Source organism: Rana temporaria, chromosome 11 (genome assembly GCF_905171775.1).
Source record: "Rana temporaria chromosome 11, aRanTem1.1, whole genome shotgun sequence".
NCBI lineage: Eukaryota > Metazoa > Chordata > Amphibia > Anura > Ranidae > Rana > Rana temporaria.
Genome location: NC_053499.1, coordinates 1,480,264 through 1,501,972, shown reverse-complemented (window position 1 = coordinate 1,501,972; position 21,709 = coordinate 1,480,264). Strand labels below are relative to the sequence as shown.

Genomic DNA, 21,709 nt, shown 5'->3' with positions numbered 1-21,709 from the left:
GCCTGAGGGAACTGTGGAAGGATAGGGGGAACTGTGAGAGGCTTGGGGGCACTGTGAGAGGTTTGGGGGCACTGTGGGGGCTCTCATGGGGCCTGATGGAACTGTGGAAGGATAGGGGGAACTGTGAGAGGCTTGGGGCACTGTGGGGGCTCTCATGGAGCCTGGGGGCACTGTGTGGGGTTGCGGGGCACTGAGGGCAATTATTGGAGACACTGGGGCACTATGGGAGCTGGAAGGGACTATGCTAAGTTAGGGGATCTGCAGCTTGAGGGCACTCTGAAAGGCGGGGGCACTTTGAGAGGTTTGGGGGTACCGTGGGGGCTCTCATGGGGCCTGAGGGAACTGTGGAAGGATATGGGGCACTGGAGAGGTTTGGGGGCACGGTGGGGGCTCTCATTGGGGCCTGATGGCACTGCGTGGGGTTGCGGGGCACTGAGGGCAATTATGGGAGGTTTGGGGCACTGTGGGAGCTGGGAGGCGCTATGCTAAGTTATGCCTCGTTTCCACTGAGCGGATCGGTTCGGTTCGGTACGGTACGCTTTTTTGGGTGTTTCCATTATGAAAGTGTGCCATAAAAGCGAACCGTACCGGACCATTCTGGGTCCTGCTTCAGATGTGGGGCCATAGAGAATGGAACGGTTCCATTAGGGCGGACCTACAAATACATCTCACTGATTGGTGGACGTGCTAGGCTTTTTTTCTAAACCTTGCATGGTCCCGGATGGTCCGATTTGCAGTGGAAATGCTCTGCAGAATAGACCGGTCCCATTCTAACCGCTCCATTCTTTCTGACCCGAACCGATCCGTGCAGTGGAAACAAGGCAATAGAGGATCTGCAGCTTGAGGGCACTGTGGAAGGACGGGGGCACAGTGAGCAGTTTGATGGAACTGCGGGGGCTCTTATGGGGTCTGAGGCCACTGTGTTTGGGTTTTGAGGCACTGAGGGCAATTATGGGAGGTTTGGGGCACTGTGGGAGCTGGGAGGTGCTATGCTAAGTTAGGGGATCTGCAACTTGAGGGCACTGCGGAAGGACGGGGGCACTGTGTGGGGGCTCTCATGAAGCCTGAGGGCACTGTGTGGGGTTGTGGGGCACTGAAGGCAATTATGGGAGGTTTGGGGCACTATGGGAGCTGGGAGGGACTATGCTAAGTTAGGGGATCTGCCGCTTGAGGGCACTGTGGAAGGATGGGGGGCACTCTGAGCGGTTTGATGGTACTGTGGGGGCTCTCATGAAGCCTGAGGGCACTGTGTTTGGGTTTGTGAGGCACTGTAGGTAATTATGGGAGGTTTGGGGCACTATGGGAGCTGGGAGGCACTATGCTAAGTTAGGGGATCTGCCGCTTATGGGCACTGAGGAAGGATGGGGGGCACTGTGAGCGGTTTGATGGTACTGTGGTGGCTCTCATGGGGCCTGAGGACACTGTGTTTAGGTTTTTGAGGCACTGAGGGCTATTATGGGAGGTTTGGGGCACTGTGGGAGCTGGGAGGTGCTATGGTAAGTTAGGGGATTTGCAACTTGAGGGCACTGCGGAAGGACGGGGGCACTGTGGGGGGTTGTGGGGCACTGAAGGCAATTATGGGAGCTGGGAGGGACTATGCTAAATAAGGAGAAAGACCACATCTAGGCCTCAGGCCAAGGCTTAATGGTTGAGAACATATGTTCTAGAGCTGGGGGTCTCCAAACTTTCCAAACAAAGGGTCAGTTTACTGTCCTTCAGACTTTAAGGGGGCCGGATTGTGGGTTGAAAATGTTCCGGGGCCCAGCATCAGTGAGAATAATAATGGCCTCGGGGTTGGTGGTCAGTAGGAGGAGGAGGAGGAGTAGTGCTCCATCATTGGTATTAGTGGAAGAAATGGTGACCCGTTGTAGGTGTCGGTGGGAGGAATATTGCCCCAAGGGCCTGGATAAAGGGCTAGCAAGGGGCCTCATTCGGCCCTCAAGCAGCAGTTTGGAGACCCCTGATCTAGACGGCTTTGTTTGGAGGGTATCTGCAGATAGGTCCAGTCTTTGCCTCCTTTTCATCTGCAATTAAAGGCCAGTGAGGGGGGGGGGGGGGGGGTCTGAAGAGTCCTGTGATGGAGGTTGAAGACACTTAAATGTAGCCGCCCATCTGGCTTGCGGAGTCCATATTAGCCAATGGCAAAGGCAAAAGATACCAGAAGATACTACTAAGTGGAGGGGCCATTTTCGGCTGTGTTTGGGTGTCCTGTAGCCCCACCCTCTCTCTATTTAAGACATTAAGTTGATACATTTTACAGAAGAAGATTCAAGTTCTCGAAGTCGGATTGTTGGCTCTGGAGGGTCGGTGGGCACAGCTCCAGGGCAAGTCCCTAGTAGGTAAAGCAGGACAGCCCCTTATAATGGAGTTGCCCCTTCTGGGGGTCATTTGCACCCCAGTAGAACAAGCCGGGACTCTACGTCTATAATACACAATGTAAGTCTTCCGGTGTCCTGGAAGGAATGTTACTGACGTCGGCTCGCCCTTGAATGTTTCGTACTGTAAGACGTTCTGTACGTTTCGTACTGTAAGACGTCAGCAGAGTTTGTATCGCAAGGTGAGCCACATCTGGTGCCGCCCACAGTTCCCAAGATTTACAGGTACAACCCACCCTGAGTTAATTTAAATATCTCATCTCTTGTGCTCACCGGCCAATCCCATCGCGAGCCTGATTTCAGTTGGCGTCAGACGTCATATTGGTGATTTCACTGGCTGTCCTGCTGGTTATAGGGATACGTAGGTGAGCTCGGTGGTGGTTTTATATTTCTGTGGTCATTCTTAAGATATATTTGTCTCTTTTTTCGATCGTTTGTCACTCGGCGCTCGCCATATTCCCATCGGTTCTTCACCCACAATGGCGCGCTCGGTTCACATCGAAGCACATCGGGTGACGGAGCTCGATCTATTTTCGGATTAGGAGCCCATTTAATACTCAGATCCCTTCTTGCCCCGTTTTCGCAGAGTTCCCACGTCGTCGCACACGTGACCGTTGAGCGCGGCCGGCGAACGGCCATCTGCGGCGGAGTCCGCCATGGAATCCTCTCCCAACGGATCCCCTTCGCTGTCACTGGCTGCTACGAAGCCGGCGTTTTCTGCGATGACCTCCGGGTCTTCTTCGTCTTCGCTGTCGCTCCACGCCTCCGCGTTGTCCTCCGAGCGCGGCGCTGATTTGTAGATGGGGGGGTCACGTGGTGCACATTGGACTTGTCCGCTATCTCCGACCTTCGGCAAGTTGCCTGCGCATAACGGACTCTCTTCTTCTCTGAATTCCATCTGCTCTGCGATCTCCTCCGCCGAGGGCTGCGTCAGGACGGAGCGATCGATCAGGATGGTATCGCGCTTCCGCCGGCGCTGGGAGGGGTCGTAGACGGGATAGGTCTCTTCTGGATAACCTGTTGATGAAAGAAGCAAGAAAAGCGGCCAATCAACTGTGGAGGCGGAAATGAAGAGCTTGTGCTTTGGAAAACTTCAGCAAAAGAAAAAGTTCCGGCAACTCCGAGTGCAGGATTTTTTACCCCCCTCACTTTGAGGGGGGACATTAAAGTGTAAGCTCCTCTGTACAGAGACTGATGTGATGTGGGGGGAGGGGACATTAGAGTGTAAGCTCCTCTGTACAGAGACTGATGTGATGTGGGGGGAGGGGACATTAGAGTGTAAGCTCCTCTGTACAGAGACTGATGTGACTGTGGGGGGAGGGGACATTAGAGTGTAAGCTCCTCTGTACAGAGACTGATGTGATGTGGGGGGAGGGGACATTAGAGTGTAAGCTCCTCTGTACAGAGACTGATGTGATGTGGGGGAGGGGACATTAGAGTGTAAGCTCCTCTGTACAGAGACTGATGTGACTGTGGGGGGAGGGGACATTAGAGTGTAAGCTCCTCTGTACAGAGACTGATGTGATGTGGGGGGGGAGGGGACATTAGAGTGTAAGCTCCTCTGTACAGAGACTGATGTGATGTGGGGGGGGGAGGGGACATTAGAGTGTAAGCTCCTCTGTACAGAGACTGATGTGATGTGGGGGGAGGGGACATTAGAGTGTAAGCTCCTCTGTACAGAGACTGATGTGACTGTGGGGGGGAGGGGACATTAGAGTGTAAGCTCCTCTGTACAGAGACTGATGTGACTGTGGGGGAGGGGACATTAGAGTGTAAGCTCCTCTGTACAGAGACTGATGTGACTGTGGGGGGGGAGGGGACATTAGAGTGTAAGCTCCTCTGTACAGAGACTGATGTGATGTGGGGGGGAGGGGACATTAGAGTGTAAGCTCCTCTGTACAGAGACTGATGTGACTGTGGGGGGGGGGGGGACATTAGAGTGTAAGCTCCTCTGTATAGAGACTGATGTGATGTGGGGGGGAGGGGGATTAGAGTGTAAGCTCCTCTGTACAGAGACTGATGTGATGTGGGGGGGAGGGGGATTAGAGTGTAAGCTCCTCTGTACAGAGACTGATGTGATGTGGGGGGAGGGGACATTAGAGTGTAAGCTCCTCTGTACAGAGACTGATGTGATGTGGGGGGAGGGGACATTAGAGTGTAAGCTCCTCTGTACAGAGACTGATGTGATGTGGGGGGGGGGGACATTAGAGTGTAAGCTCCTCTGTACAGAGACTGATGTGATGTGGGGGGAGGGGACATTAGAGTGTAAGCTCCTCTGTACAGAGACTGATGTGATGTGGGGGGAGGGGACATTAGAGTGTAAGCTCCTCTGTACAGAGACTGATGTGACTATTGGGGGGGAGGGGACATTAGAGTGTAAGCTCCTCTGTACAGAGACTGATGTGACTGTGGGGGGAGGGGACATTAGAGTGTAAGCTCCTCTGTACAGAGATTGATGTGACTGTGGGGGGGAGGGGACATTAGAGTGTAAGCTCCTCTGTACAGAGACTGATGTGACTGTGGGGGGGAGGGGACATTAGAGTGTAAGCTCCTCTGTACAGAGACTGATGTGACTGTGGGGGGAGGGGACATTAGAGTGTAAGCTCCTCTGTACAGAGACTGATGTGATGTGGGGGGGGAGGGGACATTAGAGTGTAAGCTCCTCTGTACAGAGACTGATGTGATGTGTGAGGGGGAGGGGACATTAGAGTGTAAGCTCCTCTGTACAGAGACTGATGTGACTGTGGGGGGAGGGGACATTAGACTGTAAGCTCCTCTGTACAGAGACCGATGTGATTGGCTCAGTGGTCTCTGTATTTCGGGTACCTTCCCAGTCCTCCATGTATGGGGCCTCCTCGGCCTCCTGCTCCGGAGATACCCCTTCCAGAATCTTCCCCTCCTTCATCACTCGGGTGATCTCCTTCAGCCTCTTCAGTAGCTGCTGCTCCTCATCTGTGGTGACATTTTCCCCCCTGCAATGAGGAACGGCACAAATTAAAGAGTAACCCCACCCATGTGCAGGTAAGTGTCTCTCATAACTTATCTCTGTATCTACAGAACAGAAAACAGAGGTCCCCAGGGCCCCGGATGGCAACCCCCCCTTTTTTTTTTATAAATTGTTTATATATATATATATATATATATTATTTTTTTTTTTTTTTTTTTTCATTTTTTAAATATATTTTTTTATTTCTTTTTTCTTTTTATCAAAGGGCCCCGTATGGCTACCCCCCTTTTTTTATATATATATATATACCGTATTTATCGGCGTATTCCGCGCACTATTTTGCCCTGAAATTCAGGGCAAAATCGCGGGTGCGCGGTATACGCCGATACCCGCTTTCCCGCGCCGAGTTTGAATACTGCGCCGGCATATACCGGGCGCAGTACACTCGTGTATCTTCGGGCAGTCTCGGTGCTTCTCGCGCTGACGTCCTGAGCGTACAGGACGTGAGCGCGAGAGTTGCCGAGCCTGCCCGAAGATACACGAGTGTACAGCGCTCGGTATATGCCGGCGCAGTATTCAAACTCGGCGCGGGAACGAGCGGGGAGGACGCCGGACCCGATGAAGAGGACACCCGGAGCCGCAGACAGACGCCGGACCCGACGAGGCCGCCGATGGACGCCGCGCGCAAGACACCAAAACTGTAAGTACAAAAAAATATTTTTTCCACAGGAATTCGGGCAACTTTGGTGCGCGCTATACGCGGGAGCGCGCTATACCCCGATAAATACGGTATATATTTTTTAATTTCTAAAAAAAAATCTCAATTTGTGGCACCCCCCCTTCTCAATTTTCCCAATTAGCAGTGGCACCCCCCCGCCTCTCAGGTCAGTCCAGGCAAATTAGCCTAATTAGAGAGCCGCCTCTGGAGACCGGTAAGGGATCTCTCATATCTCTGTATCTACAGAACAAAGACAGGTAAGTATCCTCCATACCATTTGATGAGTTCCGGTGATCTGAATGTATATATTTGTAATAATATATTTCTCTACATCGCATGCGCTTGGTTATTATAATAACTGGGAATATTAAATTCCGGGGTGACTCTGAAGGGGTGTCTGGCGGGGAACGAGAATCTAATGGCGGGTTTATTTTGCGCATTATTGATTTATAGGTTTCATTAGAGCGCGGTCGTACCGCTCGCTGTCGGGTCCGAGGCGGGAGATAATTTTTTCCATGGCGTCCTCCGTCTCGCGCAGTTTATCTTGCAGTTGGCTGAGCTCGTAGTCGGCTGAAAACAACAAAAGAGAAAGACGGGATGATAAATACGGAATAATCTGCCGGCAGATACAATGTTACAATTCATCATCGTCTGAAAACCCCTCCCCCGCAGATCTATCAATGGGGGAGATTTCAATTAGGATTCCCCCCGTTTTCCTCCATCGGCCTCGCCTTTCCTTCGCATTTCTCTGTGATAATCGCGGCAGGCGTTATCGCCGCTGTGCGCAGATAGGAGAATTTATTTATTTGTTTAATAAGATGAAACGTGTTTCCTGATCTTCCGTCGTGTCCGCAAACCGCGGCAGAAACACCCCGAGAAACATTCGGCTGAAAACGGGAAAATTGGGAATCGTTTCTTTACTTTGTATCAATAGCGGGGTCAGCGACCTTCTCCCCATCGGGGGTCCATTTATCACCACATAGCGCCCGCCGCGATCGCCCGCCGATATACGTCGGCGAATGGCGCGGGCAGGCAAATGGGCGTACCTGTACGTCCCTTCAGATTTGCTGCCCAGCGGGCATGCGCCCGCCGCTTGCCTCATGAGTGCGCTCGCGGATCGCAGGAACTCGATGTTCCCGGGCGGCCCGCGATTGCGGTGGGCAAAGGCACAACGGGGAGATGCCCATGTAAACAAGGCATTCCCCTGTTCTGCCTAGTGACATGTCACTGTTTGAATGTTCCCTGTGATCGGGAGCAGAGATCAGTGACGTGTCACTGGTAGTTCCTCCCCCTAACAGTAAGAATCACTCCCTAGGGAACACTTAACCCCCTTCAGCGCCACCTTGTGGTTAACCTCATTCACTGGCAGTGTAATTTTTACAGTAATCAGTGTATTTTTATAGCACTGATCGCTGTATAAATGTGAATGGTCCCAAAACAGCGCCAAAAGTGTTCCGATGTGTACGCCATAATGTCGTAGTCATGATAAAAATCGCTGATCGCCGCCATTACTAGTAAAAAAAAAAAAACGATTCCCTATTTTGTAGACACTATGGCCCAGATTCAGGTACGGCCGATCTACGCTGCGCGGGCGTAGCGTACCGTATTTACGCTACACCGCCGCAACTTAGGAGGCAAGTGCTGTATTCACAAAGCACTTGCCTCCTAAGTTACGGCGGCGTAGCGTAAATGGGCCAGCGTAAGCGCGCCTAATTCAAAGTAGGCTGTAGGGGGCGTGTTGTATTTAAATGAGGCTTGACCTCATGTAGATGCATGGCCGAACGAACGGCGCATGCGCGCGCATGCTCAGTATCACGTCGTATTTACGCCCAAAGATACGTTGGCTCAATGCCTGTGACGTGAACGTAATTTACGCTGATTTCGAGGGACTGTCCCTGATTTGGAGCAATGCCCCTCTGTCCCTCTTCCCTTCTCATTTGCCCCACATTTTGCTCTGATCCATAGAGTTGTATATAAAACGTTTTATCTATTGAAAAGTATTTTACAGCGCTAAACCTTTCATCTGATTTATAAATTGCTGTATTTGTAAATTCCAAAAGCCAATATAAAGGAATAGTAATGGTAAAAAAACCACTTGTGGGTTTAACCAATCTTGGGGTGGATTCAGGTAGGGGCGCACACTACTACGGAGGCGCAGCGTACCGTTTTTACGCTACGCCTCCGTAAATTACGTGCGCTACGCTTCATTCACGAAGCAGTGGCTCCGTAATTTGCGCGGGCGCTCCGTAAAACTGGCCGGCGTAAGCGCGCGTAATTTAAATGATCCCGTAGGGGGCGTGGATCATTTAAATTAGGTGCGTTCCCACGCCGAACGTAGTGCGCATGCTCCGTCGGGAAAGTTTCCCGACGTGCATTGCGGTAAATGACGTCGCAAGGACGTCATTTGCTTCAACGTGAACGTAAATGGCGTCCAGCGCCATTCACGATTCACTTACGCAAACGACGTAATTTTTAAAAATCGCGACGCGGGAACGACGGGTATACTTAGCATTGGCTGCCCCTGCTAATAGCATGGGCAGCCTTACGCAGAACCCGACTAACGTAAACGACGTAAAATGCGTACGCAGGGCGCGCGTACGGTTGTGAATCGGCGTGAGTATGCAATCTGCATACTCTACGCTGACCACTACGGGAACGCCACCTAGTGGCCATCGTAAGAATGCACCCTGCGATACGACGGCATAAGAGCCTTATGCCAGTCATATCTTAGGCTGCAGTCGGCGTATCGAGCTTTCTGAATACAGAAAAGTCGATACGCCCTGGCGCAAATTAGCAATTGCGCTGCGTATCTATGGATACGCAGACGCAATTGCTTTCTGAATCCACCCCCTTGTTTTTTTTTTTACAATTCTCCTTTAAGGGGGCGTGGCAAGGGGTGTGTCCTATGCCTGCCTACTTTTGCTGATAGGTGTCCCTCATTCCCATCTCAAATATTTGGGAGGTGTGCCCAAATTGTGCCCAAAGTTCTGCTTTACTTTCACCTTCCCGCCTCCTCCGAATGGAAAAAAATTGCCGTAACCTCCCAATTTTCACAGAGATTTCGGTGAAGTGGAAGTTCCCAGTTTTGCTCCTCCCACCTGACAGACGTCTTCTTCAGTGGCGGGATTCCTGATCGCAGTAATCGATCTGTGATGTGGACCACATGGGCATTTCTACCAACAAATCCCGCCGTTGGACTTTCATCTGCCGCAAAACAAAGATATTTAAAGGGGCGACTTACTGATCTTTCTCTTGAGGTTCCCATTGCCGATCGGCGCAATTTTCGGCTCAGGATTTGGGCTTTTCCCTTTGGAGGAGAGCTGAGGATCGAATCATAAAAAAAAAAAAAAAAAGTGATTGGAAAACAGGAATAAATCCGATGCTCAGAAAATGTATTTTGCAGCAAGAGAGCCGAGCGAGATGGAAGATCGACAAAGAAGCGGAGACAACGATTCATTCATTTCACCGAGAATTTTCCAAAATCATTTCACACAATTTGTGGGACATTTTTTTTAAATGTATAATTGTACACAAAATAAACATTCGGCTGGATTGTAGAAGTTTTTAAATTAAAGCGGGAGTTCACCCGAAAAGTTAATTTTTAACCACTTAAGCCCCGGACCATATTGCTGCCTAAAGACCCAAGGTGTTTTTACAGTTTGGGACTGCGTCGCTTTAACAGACAATTGCGCGGTCGTGCGACGTGGCTCCCAAACAAAATTGGCGTCCTTTTTTCCCCACAAATAGAGCTTTCTTTTGGTGGTATTTGATCACCTCGGCGGTTTTTATTTTTTGCGCTATAAACAAAAATAGAGCGACAATTTTGAAAAAAATTCAATATTTTTTACTTTTTGCTACAATAAATATCCCCCAAAAACATATATAAAAAAAAATGTTTTCCTCAGTTTAGGCCGATACGCATACTTGTACCTATTTTTGGTAAAAAAAAAATCGCAATAAGCGTTTATCGATTGATTTTTGCGCAAAATTTATAGCGTTTACAAAATAGGGGATAGTTTTATTGCATTTTTATTAATTTTTTTTTTTTTACTACTAATGGCGGCGATCAGCGATTTTTTTCGTCACTGCGACATTACGGCGGACACATCGGACAATGTTGACACATTTTTGGGACCATTGTCATTTTCACAGCAAAAAATGCATTTAAATTGCATTGTTTATTGTGAAAATCACAGTTGCAGTTTGGGAGTTAACCACAGGGGGCGCTGTAGGAGTTCAGCTTCACCTAGTGTGTGTTTACAACTGTAGGGGGGTGTGGCTGTAGGTCTGACGTCATCGATCGAGTCTCCCTATAAAAGGGATCACTCGATCGATGCAGCCGCCAGTGAAGCACGGGGAAGCCGTGTTTACATACGGCTCTCCCCGTTCTTCAGCTCCGGGGAGCAATCGCGAGGGGGCGGCTAGAAACGAATAGCCGCGCCCTCGTCCCGGATCGCTCCTGATGCCACGGGAACCGCCGCATGTACCCGATCGGACCCCCGACCCACGTCTAGGCAGGGACGTACAGGTGCGTTGATGTGCCTGTCCGTGCCATTCTGCGGACGTAAATGTACATGCGGCGGCCCGGAAGTGGTTAAAGTGACACCAAACTGGTAAAAAAAAATAATAATGATATCCCAGTATGTGTTCTTAAAGTGGAGGTTCACCCGGAAATGTAAATTTTTAACATTAGATTGATGCTCATTTTGTGAAGGGGAATCGGGTAGTTTTTTTTAAAATCGAAGCCGTACTTACCGTTTTAGAGAGCAATCTTCTCCGCCGCTTCCGGGTATGGGCTGCGGGACTGGGCGTTCCTAATTGATTGACAGGCTTCCGACAGGCTTCCGACGGCCGCATACATCGCGTCACGATTTTCCGCGTCACGTTCGGCTTCTTTCGGCTACTCGTGATGCGATGTATGCGACCGTCGGAAGCCTGTCAATCAAATAGGAACGCCCAGTCCCACAGCCCATACCCGGAAGCGGCGCAGAAGATCGCTCTCTAAAACGGTAAGTACGGCTTCGATTTTAAAAAAACTACCCGATTCCCCTTCACAAAATGAGCCTCAATCTAATGTTAAAAAGCAGTGCACACGACCCCAACTACCGTGCACTGCTCATTCCAAACAAAGGGAAATGAGGGGGAAAAGGAGACTTTAACACCCCCAACAGGCCAAGTTTTGTGAATTTGCCTTAGATAAAATACCAAGCCATTGACCTTGAGTTGAAACATCTCTGCGAGGTTTAGGGAAATCCTGAAAACATGACCTGTTGGGGGTGCTTGAGGACTGAGGTTGGGAACGCCCTGAAATATGGAATTCCCCACACCCTCTTTAGGTGTCCTGTGTTGGGACACAGACATGGGGCTTCATAGATCGGCCTTCTCCATGGTGTACCCGGACCAACGCCGGACACAACGTAATCTTCTACACACAAAACGTTCCCATTCCCGGGCCCGGCACACCCGGACTTACCTTGAAGAGGATGTACAGGATGTAGAGCAGGATCCCGAATCCATAGATGGGAATAATCTGCCCCACCAGGCTTTGTCTCCCGCCGCTCCCTCCGCCCCCTCCTCCGGTCTTGGACTTGGACACGGCCTCCGACAGGTGGGACCTCGGGAACAAATTGCCGGGACTTCTGGCGTCCGATGACTTGCCATGAGGGGCGGATGACGGGAACCGACCGGAACCTCCTGGAAAATAAATGCACCTGTCAAGAATAGCAGACGGGTCTCCAGCAACGAATAGAATTTCCATCTCTGGGCCAAGGGGCTCCAAACATTTTAATCTAAGGACCAGTTTACTGTGCTTCAGACTTTAGGGGAGCCGGACTGTCACCAGTAGAAAATGCCTCATTCTTGGAGGAGTGTCCCATCATTGGTGTCAGTGGGAGGAATAGTGTCCCATCATTGGTGTCAGTGGGAGGAATAGTGTCCCATCATTGGTATCAGTGGGAGGAATAGTGTCCCATCATTGGTGTCAGTGGGAGGAATAGTGTCCCATCATTGGTATCAGTGGGAGGAATAGTGTCCCATCATTGGTGTCAGTCGGAGGAATAGTGTCCCCATCATTGGTGTCAGTGGGAGGAATAGTGTCCCATCATTGGTGTCAGTGGGAGGAATAGTGTCCCATCATTGGTGTCAGTGGGAGGAATAGTGTCCCATCATTGGTGTCAGTGGGAGGAATAGTGTCCCATCATTGGTGTCAGTGGGAGAATAGTGTCCCATCATTGGTGTCAGTTGGGGGAATAGTGTCCCATCATTGGTGTCAGTGGGAGGAATAGAGTCCCATCATTGGTGTCAGTGGGAGGAATAGTGTCCCATCATTGGTGTCAGTGGGAGGAATAGTGTTCCATCATTGGTGTCAGTGGGAGCAATAGTGTCCCATCATTGGTGTCAGTGGGAGGAATAGTGTCCCATCATTGGTATCAGTGGGAGGAATAGTGTCCCATCATTGGTGTCAGTGTGGGAGGAATAGTGTCCCATCATTGGGGTCAGTGGGAGGAATGGTGTCCCATCATTTGTGTCAGAGGGAGGAATAGTGTCCCATCATTGGTGTCAGTGGGAGGAATAGTGTCCCATCATTGGTATCAGTGGGAGGAATAGTGTCCCATCATTGGTGTCAGTGGGAGGAATAGTGTCCCATCACTGGTATCAGTGGGAGGAATAGTGTCCCCATCATTGGTGTCAGTGGGAGGAATAGTGTCCCATCATTGGTGTCAGTGGGGGGGAATAGTTTCCCATCATTGGTGTCAGTGGGAGGAATAGTGTCCCATCATTGGTGTCAGTGGGAGGAATAGTGTCCCATCATTGGGGTCAGTGGGAGGAATAGTGTTGGGTGTGAGCCTGGAGGAGTGGGCATTCCTAGGCAGATTGTATTTGCATGAAGAACCCCCTGGGGATCACTGAGCCTCAATGATTGACAAAACTGACCAGGAACTGGGTAGGAAAGAGCTAGATGATGCTGGATACCCTCCGGCCAGGAAATGGGGCGGGGCCTCTATCTGACTTGCTGCAGCTTCTAATGCACATGGTGAGAAGCTCACAGTGTGCAGTGAAATCCGAAGAAGAAGAATTTCAGTCCAGGGGGAGGAGCCGGTACATCTGTGCAGAATGGAAGGGAGGATATAAAAAGATGCATTTATTGATAGGCCGGGTCATAAGCGAGACCCTTGCGACCCCTGTAGCTACGCCCCATGATATATGAAAGGATACAAAGTGATATTTTTTGTCTGCCGGTATAACTGTGCAAGACTTGGGAGGATATAAAAAGATACATTTATTGATAGGCATCACATTTATTAATAAGTGAGACCCTTGCGACCCCTGTAGCTACTCCCCTGGATATATGAAAAGATACAAAGTGATATTTTTTGTGTCTTTTATATCTGCCGGTATAACTGTGCAAGACTTGGGAGGCCAGATTAAATCCCCCCACCCCCTTGACTTGTCCTTGAGTCAGATTTGAAAATCTCTCCCCCAAAACTTAATTCCAACTTTTGAGTCCTGCCAAAGCCGGAACACTTATTTTCTTAAAATTTTAAAGTTCTGGACGTTGCTGACGGACCCCGAGGTTGAAAGGGAACCATTTGCTGGACGTTTAACAAACATTCCGAGATTGAATTGTATTCGAGGTTGACAAAAGGCGAGACTATCACCGACCTGTCAGCCATGATGGATTGCGGCGCGCTATGCTTAGGAAATAGAGTGTGGAACAATGCGTCGGAACGCGCTGTAATCTTTAATTAAACGTCAATTCCTATGATGGGCAACGCCAGTGGAAGGGCCAGGTCACCGCCGCCTGATTGGGGGAATGTCGCTGGATGTTGGAAGGGACCGCAGCAATCAATATTAATTCCTGTACTGACAGACAATCTACATCAAGGCCGGCTGGACTTTCCAGGGCGAACACTTCATCATCCCGGGAAAAACACGTTCATCGAAAGGTTCCCGCAACCCAACATTATGCAAAAGACGCCAAATCACCTCCATCCAACGTTACATTGTTCCTTTCTAAATTGGAGCAACAATACAGATATATACAAATACAGATAACGATGGTTTGGGATTTTTAATGGATATTCCACTGAACGGACCTGGCTGGGGGGGGGGGGACACTCCTTCAAGTTTAGGTGTAAGGTAAGGCTGGGTTCACACCGATGCCAGTTGGGGCTCGCAGCAGGGGTCTGGTACGTCCCTTTGCTCTGTTTCAGGGACGAATCAGAGCCACATTTTTGCCTAAATTTGGCCCTGAAACGGAGCCCAAGCTGCTCTGCAGCCGCCACGGAGATGTGTGAACCAGCTCCATAGAGAGACAGTCAAAATCTCTTTTCATGCGAATTGGGTGCGGGGAAACTCCACATCCGATTCGCATTAGTGGGAACCCAGCCTGAAGGTTAGGTGTGGGTTGAAGTTTATGTTTTGGGTTGAAGTTCAGGTGTTGAGCTGAAGGTTAGGTGTTACATTGATAGGTGTTGGGCTGAAGTTTATGTGTTAGGTTGAAGGTTAGGTATTAGATTAAAGGTTAGGCATTGGTTGAAAGCTTAAGTGTTGGGTTGAAGGTAAGGTGTTGGGTTGAAGATTAGGTGTTGGATTGAAGGTTAGGTGTTGGGTTAAAGGTTAGATTTTGAGTTGAAGGTTAGGTGTTGGGTGGAAGTTCAGGTGTTGGGCTGAAGGTTAGGTGTTTTGATTAGGTGTTAGGTTGAAGATTTTGTATTAGGTTGAAGGTTAGGCGTGGGGGTGGAAGGTTAGGCATTGGGTTAAAGTTTTGGTTTTAGGTTGAAAGTTAGGTGTTGGGTTGAAGTTTAGGTGTTGGATTATAGTTAAGGTGTTGGGCTGAAGGTTAGGTGTTGGGTTAAAAGTTAAGTGTTGGTCTAAAGGTTAGGTGTTACATTGATAGTTAGGTGCTGGTCTGAAGTTGTGTTGGGTTGAAAGTTAGGTATTAGGTTGAAGCTTAAGTGTTGGTTTGAAGGTTAGGTGTTGGGTTGAAGGTAAGGTATTGGGTTGAAGATTAGGTGTTGGGTTAAAGGTTAGGTGTTGGGTTGAAGGTTAGGTATTAGGTTGAAGGTTAGGCATTGGGTTGATGGTTAGGTGTTGGGTTGAAGGTTAGGTGTTGAAGGTTAGGTATTGGATTGAAGGTTAGGTGTTGGGTTGAAGGTTAGGTGTTGGGTTGAAGGTTAGGTGTTGGGTTGAAGGTTAGGTGTTGGGTTGAAGGTTAGATGTTGGGTTGAAGTTCAGGTGTTAGGCTGAAGGTTAGGTGTTAGGTTGAAGATTAGGTATTAGGTTGAAGGTTAGGCGTGGGGGTGGAAGGTTAGGCATTGGGTTAAAGTTTTGGTTTTAGGTTGAAGGTTAGGTGTTGGGTTGAAGGTTAGGTGTTGGGTTGAAGGTTAGGTGTTGGGTTGAAGGTTAGGTATTAGGTTGAAGGTTAGGTGTTGGGTTGAAGGTTAGGTGTTGGGTTGAAGCTTAAGTGTTGGGTTGAAGGTTAGGTATTAGGTTGAAGGTTAGGCATTGGGTTGAAAGTTAGGTATTAGGTTGAAGCTTAAGTGTTGGTTTGAAGGTTAGGTGTTGGGTTGAAGGTAAGGTATTGGGTTGAAGATTAGGTGTTGGGTTAAAGGTTAGGTGTTGGGTTGAAGGTTAGGTATTAGGTTGAAGGTTAGGCATTGGGTTGATGGTTAGGTGTTGGGTTGAAGGTTAGGTGTTGAAGGTTAGGTATTGGATTGAAGGTTAGGTGTTGGGTTGAAGGTTAGGTGTTGGGTTGAAGGTTAGGTGTTGGGTTGAAGGTTAGGTGTTGGGTTGAAGGTTAGATGTTGGGTTGAAGTTCAGGTGTTAGGCTGAAGGTTAGGTGTTAGGTTGAAGATTAGGTATTAGGTTGAAGGTTAGGCGTGGGGGTGGAAGGTTAGGCATTGGGTTAAAGTTTTGGTTTTAGGTTGAAGGTTAGGTGTTGGGTTGAAGGTTAGGTGTTGGGTTGAAGGTTAGGTGTTGGGTTGAAGGTTAGGTATTAGGTTGAAGGTTAGGTGTTGGGTTGAAGGTTAGGTGTTGGGTTGAAGCTTAAGTGTTGGGTTGAAGGTTAGGTATTAGGTTGAAGGTTAGGCATTGGGTTGAAGGTTAGGCATTGGGTTGGGGATTAGGTCTGTAGCCATGAAAATAAACCTTTCTAAGGTAGTTTTAGTATCAACTGACTGGTAGTTTGCTATGCCTGTCCCTCTTCTCAATGGAGCAAGGACAAGTATGTCAGCCGCGGAGCGAGGATCTGGATGACGGCTCTCCATAACCTACTTATCCCCTTTATTTCTGACAGGTTCTCTTTAATGTCTACAAACCCTCCCAGTATTGGAGATAGAGCTTATAAATCTGTCTTATACTATTTGTAATGAAATATCGATCGTGTGATCGGCGTTGTTTTCTGTACATTATACCGGCCCGTTCTTCATTGGTATTGATATTGGTCAGAGGGGCCATAAAACGACTTTATAGCGCGATACAAACATCGTCCCGATTCCCAAAACAGCAAAAATGTCCGGCGATAATATTTCACAGAATATAAAACCGGGAAAGTCACAGAAGAAGATATAAAATGATACTTTCTTTTTTACACTGCGGAATAAATACAAAGTGATACATTCATCCACAATGAATATAAATACAAAGTAACCAATAAAATGCCCAGAAAACATCAATCATCAGACCCATGACATCATCACCGGAGATTCACACAAAGCAACGATCCATCCCGATTGGTCAATGTTCGAGCTTCCGGGAAATCAAAGATTGTTCTCAACATTTGAGGTCAACATCCCGAAAAACTTGTAATGTGACGATGTCATGTGATCACTCAAAACCAATGGCAGTGTGGTGATGTCATGTGATGATCACTAAGAGCCAATTAGGTGAGAGCCGGCGATGTGATGATGTCAGAGCAACACCAAGAGCCAATGGGGTGAAATCTGGGGGATAATGTGAGCAGCTGATTTTATTTATTTATTTCAGGTACTTCTATAGCGCCATTCATTTTGCACAGCGCTTTAGATATACAGCGGAACCTCGGGGCCGGGACAAAGGGGTGGGGGCGGGAGGAGCGGCTGCCCCCGGCGCAATGGTTTACTGTAGGGATGGGGGCGCCTTTCCTTCCGTTACAAGGCTGGGCAGTTTGGGGTCTTTGCCCTGGGCGTTGGGTGACCATTAACTTAACATTGACGCCCGCCGCAGATCGCAGCCGCATCGTAAGCGCGGTGCGGGAAACCCGGCATGGTTCGCTGGGGTTTCCCGCACCACGTTCTGTGTGAACCGATTGTTACAAAGAAGAAGAAAAAAAAAAAGATACAATTTAAATTATCAGCAACAAACATTTCACTGCCCTCCTTCTTTAACCACTTCAGCCCCGGAAGATTTTACCCCCCTTCCTGACCCATGCCATTTTTTTTCCTATGCAGCACTGAGCTATTTAGGAGTGATATCTGGGGTCCCCTCTTATTTTAAAAGGGGGCTTCCAGATTTCAATAAGCCACCTGGCCGGGCCAGGGTTGTCGGGAAGAGGCCCTTGTCCTCACCAACATGGGAACAAAGTTCTAAAACCTCAGTTTTTTTTTCTTTAACAATATTAAACATGTTCTACTTTACCTGCTCTGTGCTCTGTTCAGCCGGGATCTTCTCGGGTCCCTCTTTGGCGCTCCTGGCCCCTCCCTCCCGCCAGGGGCCCCCACAGCAAGCAGCTTTCTATGGGGGCCCCCGAGCCGAGCCGCTGCTTCTGTGTGTCCATTCAGACACAGAGATGCGGGTTCAGCCCCTCCCCCCTCTCTCCTCATTGGCTCACTGACTTTGATTGGCAGCAGTGGGAGCCAATGGCGGCACGCTGCTGTCTCAGCCAATGAGGAGGGAGACTCCTCATTGGCACGCCTTAAAAACCTGGAAGTAGGTGGCGACATACAGGTACGTTGCTTTGCCTAAAGCGGCTGCGCGTTCGCTGTGCATTGTCGGGGGGGTTGCTAAGCAATTATAAAAAAAAAAGACCACATACCCCACTAAAGGTCCCCCAAAATACATGCAGACCGCCGTGCATTCCGGGGAGTCTGTGAGCCTCTTTTTTTTTTTTTAAGTCAGAAGGGAAATTTCATTTGCAATTTAAACCATTTAAATTGCATTCAACCCCCCCCCCCCCACCTATTTATTCCAAAAATAGACATTTTTGACAGATTGGTTCCATTGATTTCAGTGGGGGGTTCGGCATCAGAACCCCGGGACAGGATCGGGCCAGGGGGGGGGATCTGCCCCCTGGGCACTGTGACATCATATGAGGTGGGGGAGGCATTGTGAGAAGATTAGGGGGGTGGGATTTTTGCTGGGAGGGGGAATTTAGGGGGGGGGGTGGCGGTTAGAATTGTTCTAGGAGGAGAAATTTGGGTGGAAGTGCTAGGAGGGGGGGATTTAGGGGGATTTGTGCTAGATAAGGTTATATGGTGGGGGGGGGGATTTGTGCTAGATAAGGTTATATGGTGGGAGGGGGGGGGGGTTTACGGGGATTTGTGCTAGATAAGTTGAATTGGGGGGGGGGGGGTTGCTAGGAAGGAAACATTATTTTTTGGGTGGGTCTTTCTGCTAAAAGGGGGAATTTGAGCTGGGAGGGGGGATTGGGGGGGCTGTGCTGGGCTGGGAGGGGGGATTTGGAGTGGGGAAGGATGTGTACTCTGAGGGGAAATTTTAGGGGTAGAAGATGTCTGCTAGGAGAGGTGTTTTTTTTTTTGGGGGGGGGGGGGGTTGTGTTGGGATGGAGGATTTGTGCTGTATAAGGTGATATGGGGGGGGGGGGAATTTGTGCTAGTAAGGATGGCTGATGAGTATTGGTACTAGGGAGTGAACATTTTTTTGGGGGGGAGGGGGAGTATTTGTGCTAGGAGGGGGAATTAGGGGGGATTTGTGCAGGGCTGGGAGGGGGGATTTGGAGTGGGGGGGGGAAGGATGTACTCAGAGGGGAAAATTGAGGGGTAGAAGATTTGTGCTAGGAGAGGTGATTTTTTTTTGGGGGGGGGATTTTGTGTTGGGGGGCAAAAAATTGTGCTGGGAGGGGGGATTTCAGCAGGAGGGCAGATTAGGAGGAGGAATTTATTCTCAGGGGGTAAGCATGCAGAATTGTGTTCAATTTCCTTATTTGGGGGGGGGGGGGTGATTTTTTGCTGACAGATAATTCTCATACATCTTGGGAAGCGTAAAACGAGCGCAATGTCCCGCGCATGCTCCGCGCCGATCTCTCCTCAATTTTTTGGGGTCTAAATACAATTTTAGTTTTTACTGATTGATATATAAAGATATTATTTCTAAAAATTCTGCACTAAATATTTATCTTGTGACCTCGCCGCCGCGCCTGGCGAAGAATCACCCAATAGACACACGGCTGCGGGAAAAGGACAGGAGGCGGTGGGAAGGGCCACTGAGATGCTGAGAGGGGCCCCTAAGGCGGTGAGAGGGGCCCCTGAGGCGCTGAGAGGGGCCCTTAGATGGTGAGAGGGGCCCCTGAGGTACTGAGAGGGGCCCCAAAGGCGGTGAGAGGGGCCCCTGAGGCGCTGAAAGGGGCTCTTAGATGGTGAGAGGGGCCCCTGAGACGCTGAGAGGGGCCCCTAAGGTGGTGAGAGGGGCCCCTGAAATGCTGAGGACCCCTAAGTCAGCGAGACAACACCGTCAACACAGCCCCCTAATGGAGAGAGGCCCCTTAGGAGGCGAGAGGGACCCCTGAGACGCTGAGAAGGACCCCTAAGGTGCTGAGAGCGGCCCTTAGACGATGAGAGGGGCCCCTGAGACGCTGAACAGGACTCCTAAGGAGGTGAGAGGGGCCCCTGAAATGCTAAGGACCCCTAAGTTGGCGAGAGGGCCCCCTGAGATGCTGAGAAGGACCCCTAAGTCAGCGAAAGGGGCCCCTGAAATGCTGAGAAGGACCCCTAAGGCAGTAAGAGGGGCCCCTGAGACGACACCGTAGACACAGCCCCCTAACAGAGAGGGGCCCCTTAGGAGGTGAGAGCGACCCATGAGACGCTGAGAAGTACCCCTAAGGTGGTGAGATGGGCCCCTAAGATGGTGAGAGGGGCCCCTGAGACGACACTGTAGACACAGCCCCCTAACAGAGAGGGGCCCTTTAGGAGGTGAGAGGGACCCCTGAGATGCTGAGAAGGACCCCTAAGGCGGCGAGAGGGGAGCCTGAGATGCTGAGAAGGACCCCTAAGGTGGTGAGAGGGGCCCCTAAGGCGGTGAGAGGGGCCCTAAGACGGTGAGAGGGGCCCCTGAGACGACACCGTAGACACAGCCCCCATGCCCCCCCCCCCTTACCCTCCTGCTGGGCGGTTTGCTTCCCTCGGCTCAGGAAGGTTTTGGGAAGCAGCAGAGACACGCAGAGGACCAAGCCGGAGAACAGGGCCACCTTCTGGATGGTGGAGAGAGCCATGGTGTCCTGGAGCTCAGCACCGAGCGATGGGAGCCATGCTCAGCATCCCCAGCACACTGACCAATCACAGAGCTCCTATCATCTCCTGGCCAGTGGAGTCCCAGCTCTGCCTATTGGTCCAGCAGCTCTCATCAGTTGGCAGATGCCATTGTCCCCCCCAGCCCCGCCCCCCTCCAGGAGTCATGTGACCCTCCATCTGCTACATTGTGTCGCTGTTCTGTGATTCGGTGCTGAATATGTAACAATAATGATGCCCAACGCAGAGCATGCTGGGAGTTGTAGTTCTGCGGTTTGTGTAGAAGCTGAACGCAGCTTCTACACAAAAAAAATATTTTAAAAGAATAAAAAATAAATAAAATAATAAAAAAATATACAAAAAAAAAAAAAAAAAAAAAAAAAAAAAAAAAAAAAAAAAAAAAAAAAAAAAAATAAAAAAAAAAAAAAAAAAAATAAAAAAAAAAAAAAAAAAAAAAAAATAAAAAAAAAAAAATAAAAAAAAAAAAAAAAAAAAAAAAAAAAAAAAAAAAAAAAAAAAAATAAAAAAAAAAAAAAAAAAAAAAAAAAAAAAAAAAAAAAAAAAAAAAAAAAAAAAAAAAAAAAAAAAAAAAAAAAAAAAAAAATAAAAAAAAAAAAAAAAAAAAAAAAAAAAAAAATAAAAAAAAAAAAAAAAAAAAAAAAAAAAATAAAAAAAACGAGAAAAAAATAAATATTTTAAAAGAATAAAAAATAAATAAAACTATATAATAAATAAATAAAAGAATAAAAAAAATATACAAAAGATTAATAAATAAAAGAATAAAAATAAATAAAATAATAAAAATATATAAAAGAATAAAACGATATATAAAAAATAAATAAATAAAATAATAAAAATATATAAAAGAATAAAAATATATTAAAGAATAAAACGATATAAAAAATAAATAAAATAATAAAAATATATAAAGAATAAAAAAATAAAAGAATGAAAATAAACAAAAGAATAAAAATATATAAACAAATAAAACTATATAAAAAAATAAAAATAAAATAATAAAAATATATAAAAGAATAAAACGATATAAAAAATAAATAAAATAATAAAAACATATAAAGGATAAAAAAAATAAAAGAATGAAAATAAACAAAAGAATAAAAATATATAAACGAATAAAACGATATAAAAAATAAATAAAACTATATAAAAGATAAAAAAAATAAAAATAATGAAAATAAATAAAAGAATAAAAATATTCTGTTCTGTG

At 48.1% G+C, this 21,709-nt stretch overlaps 1 protein-coding gene across 1 annotated transcript; it reads right to left on the bottom strand.

Moving 5' to 3' along the window:
• Positions 1 to 1,619: 1,619 nt before the first annotated feature.
• Positions 1,620 to 20,596, bottom strand: RIC3 (RIC3 acetylcholine receptor chaperone). Its single transcript, XM_040327868.1, has 6 exons — positions 20,351 to 20,596; positions 11,514 to 11,734; positions 9,282 to 9,360; positions 6,517 to 6,610; positions 5,202 to 5,347; positions 1,620 to 3,392 (listed from the first exon to the last, which is right to left on the bottom strand). Exons 1-6 carry the CDS (start codon positions 20,463 to 20,465, stop codon positions 2,926 to 2,928), a joined length of 1,122 nt encoding a protein of 373 aa, XP_040183802.1. The 5' UTR covers positions 20,466 to 20,596; the 3' UTR covers positions 1,620 to 2,925.
• Positions 20,597 to 21,709: the final 1,113 nt, after the last annotated feature.

What these genes read in the sequence shown, in the direction of transcription:
- RIC3 (XM_040327868.1), bottom strand. Translation starts at nt 20,465, where the DNA reads ATGGCTCTCTCCACCATCCAGAAGGTGGCCCTGTTCTCCGGCTTGGTC. An exon ending in GCAAACCGCCCAGCAGGAGG is followed by an intron (nt 11,735 to 20,350) that starts GTAAGGGGGGGG and finishes TTTATTTTCCAG; the next exon opens with GAGGTTCCGGTCGGTTCCCG. An exon ending in GAACCTCAAGAGAAAGATCA is followed by an intron (nt 6,611 to 9,281) that starts GTAAGTCGCCCC and finishes TGTTGTTTTCAG; the next exon opens with CCGACTACGAGCTCAGCCAA.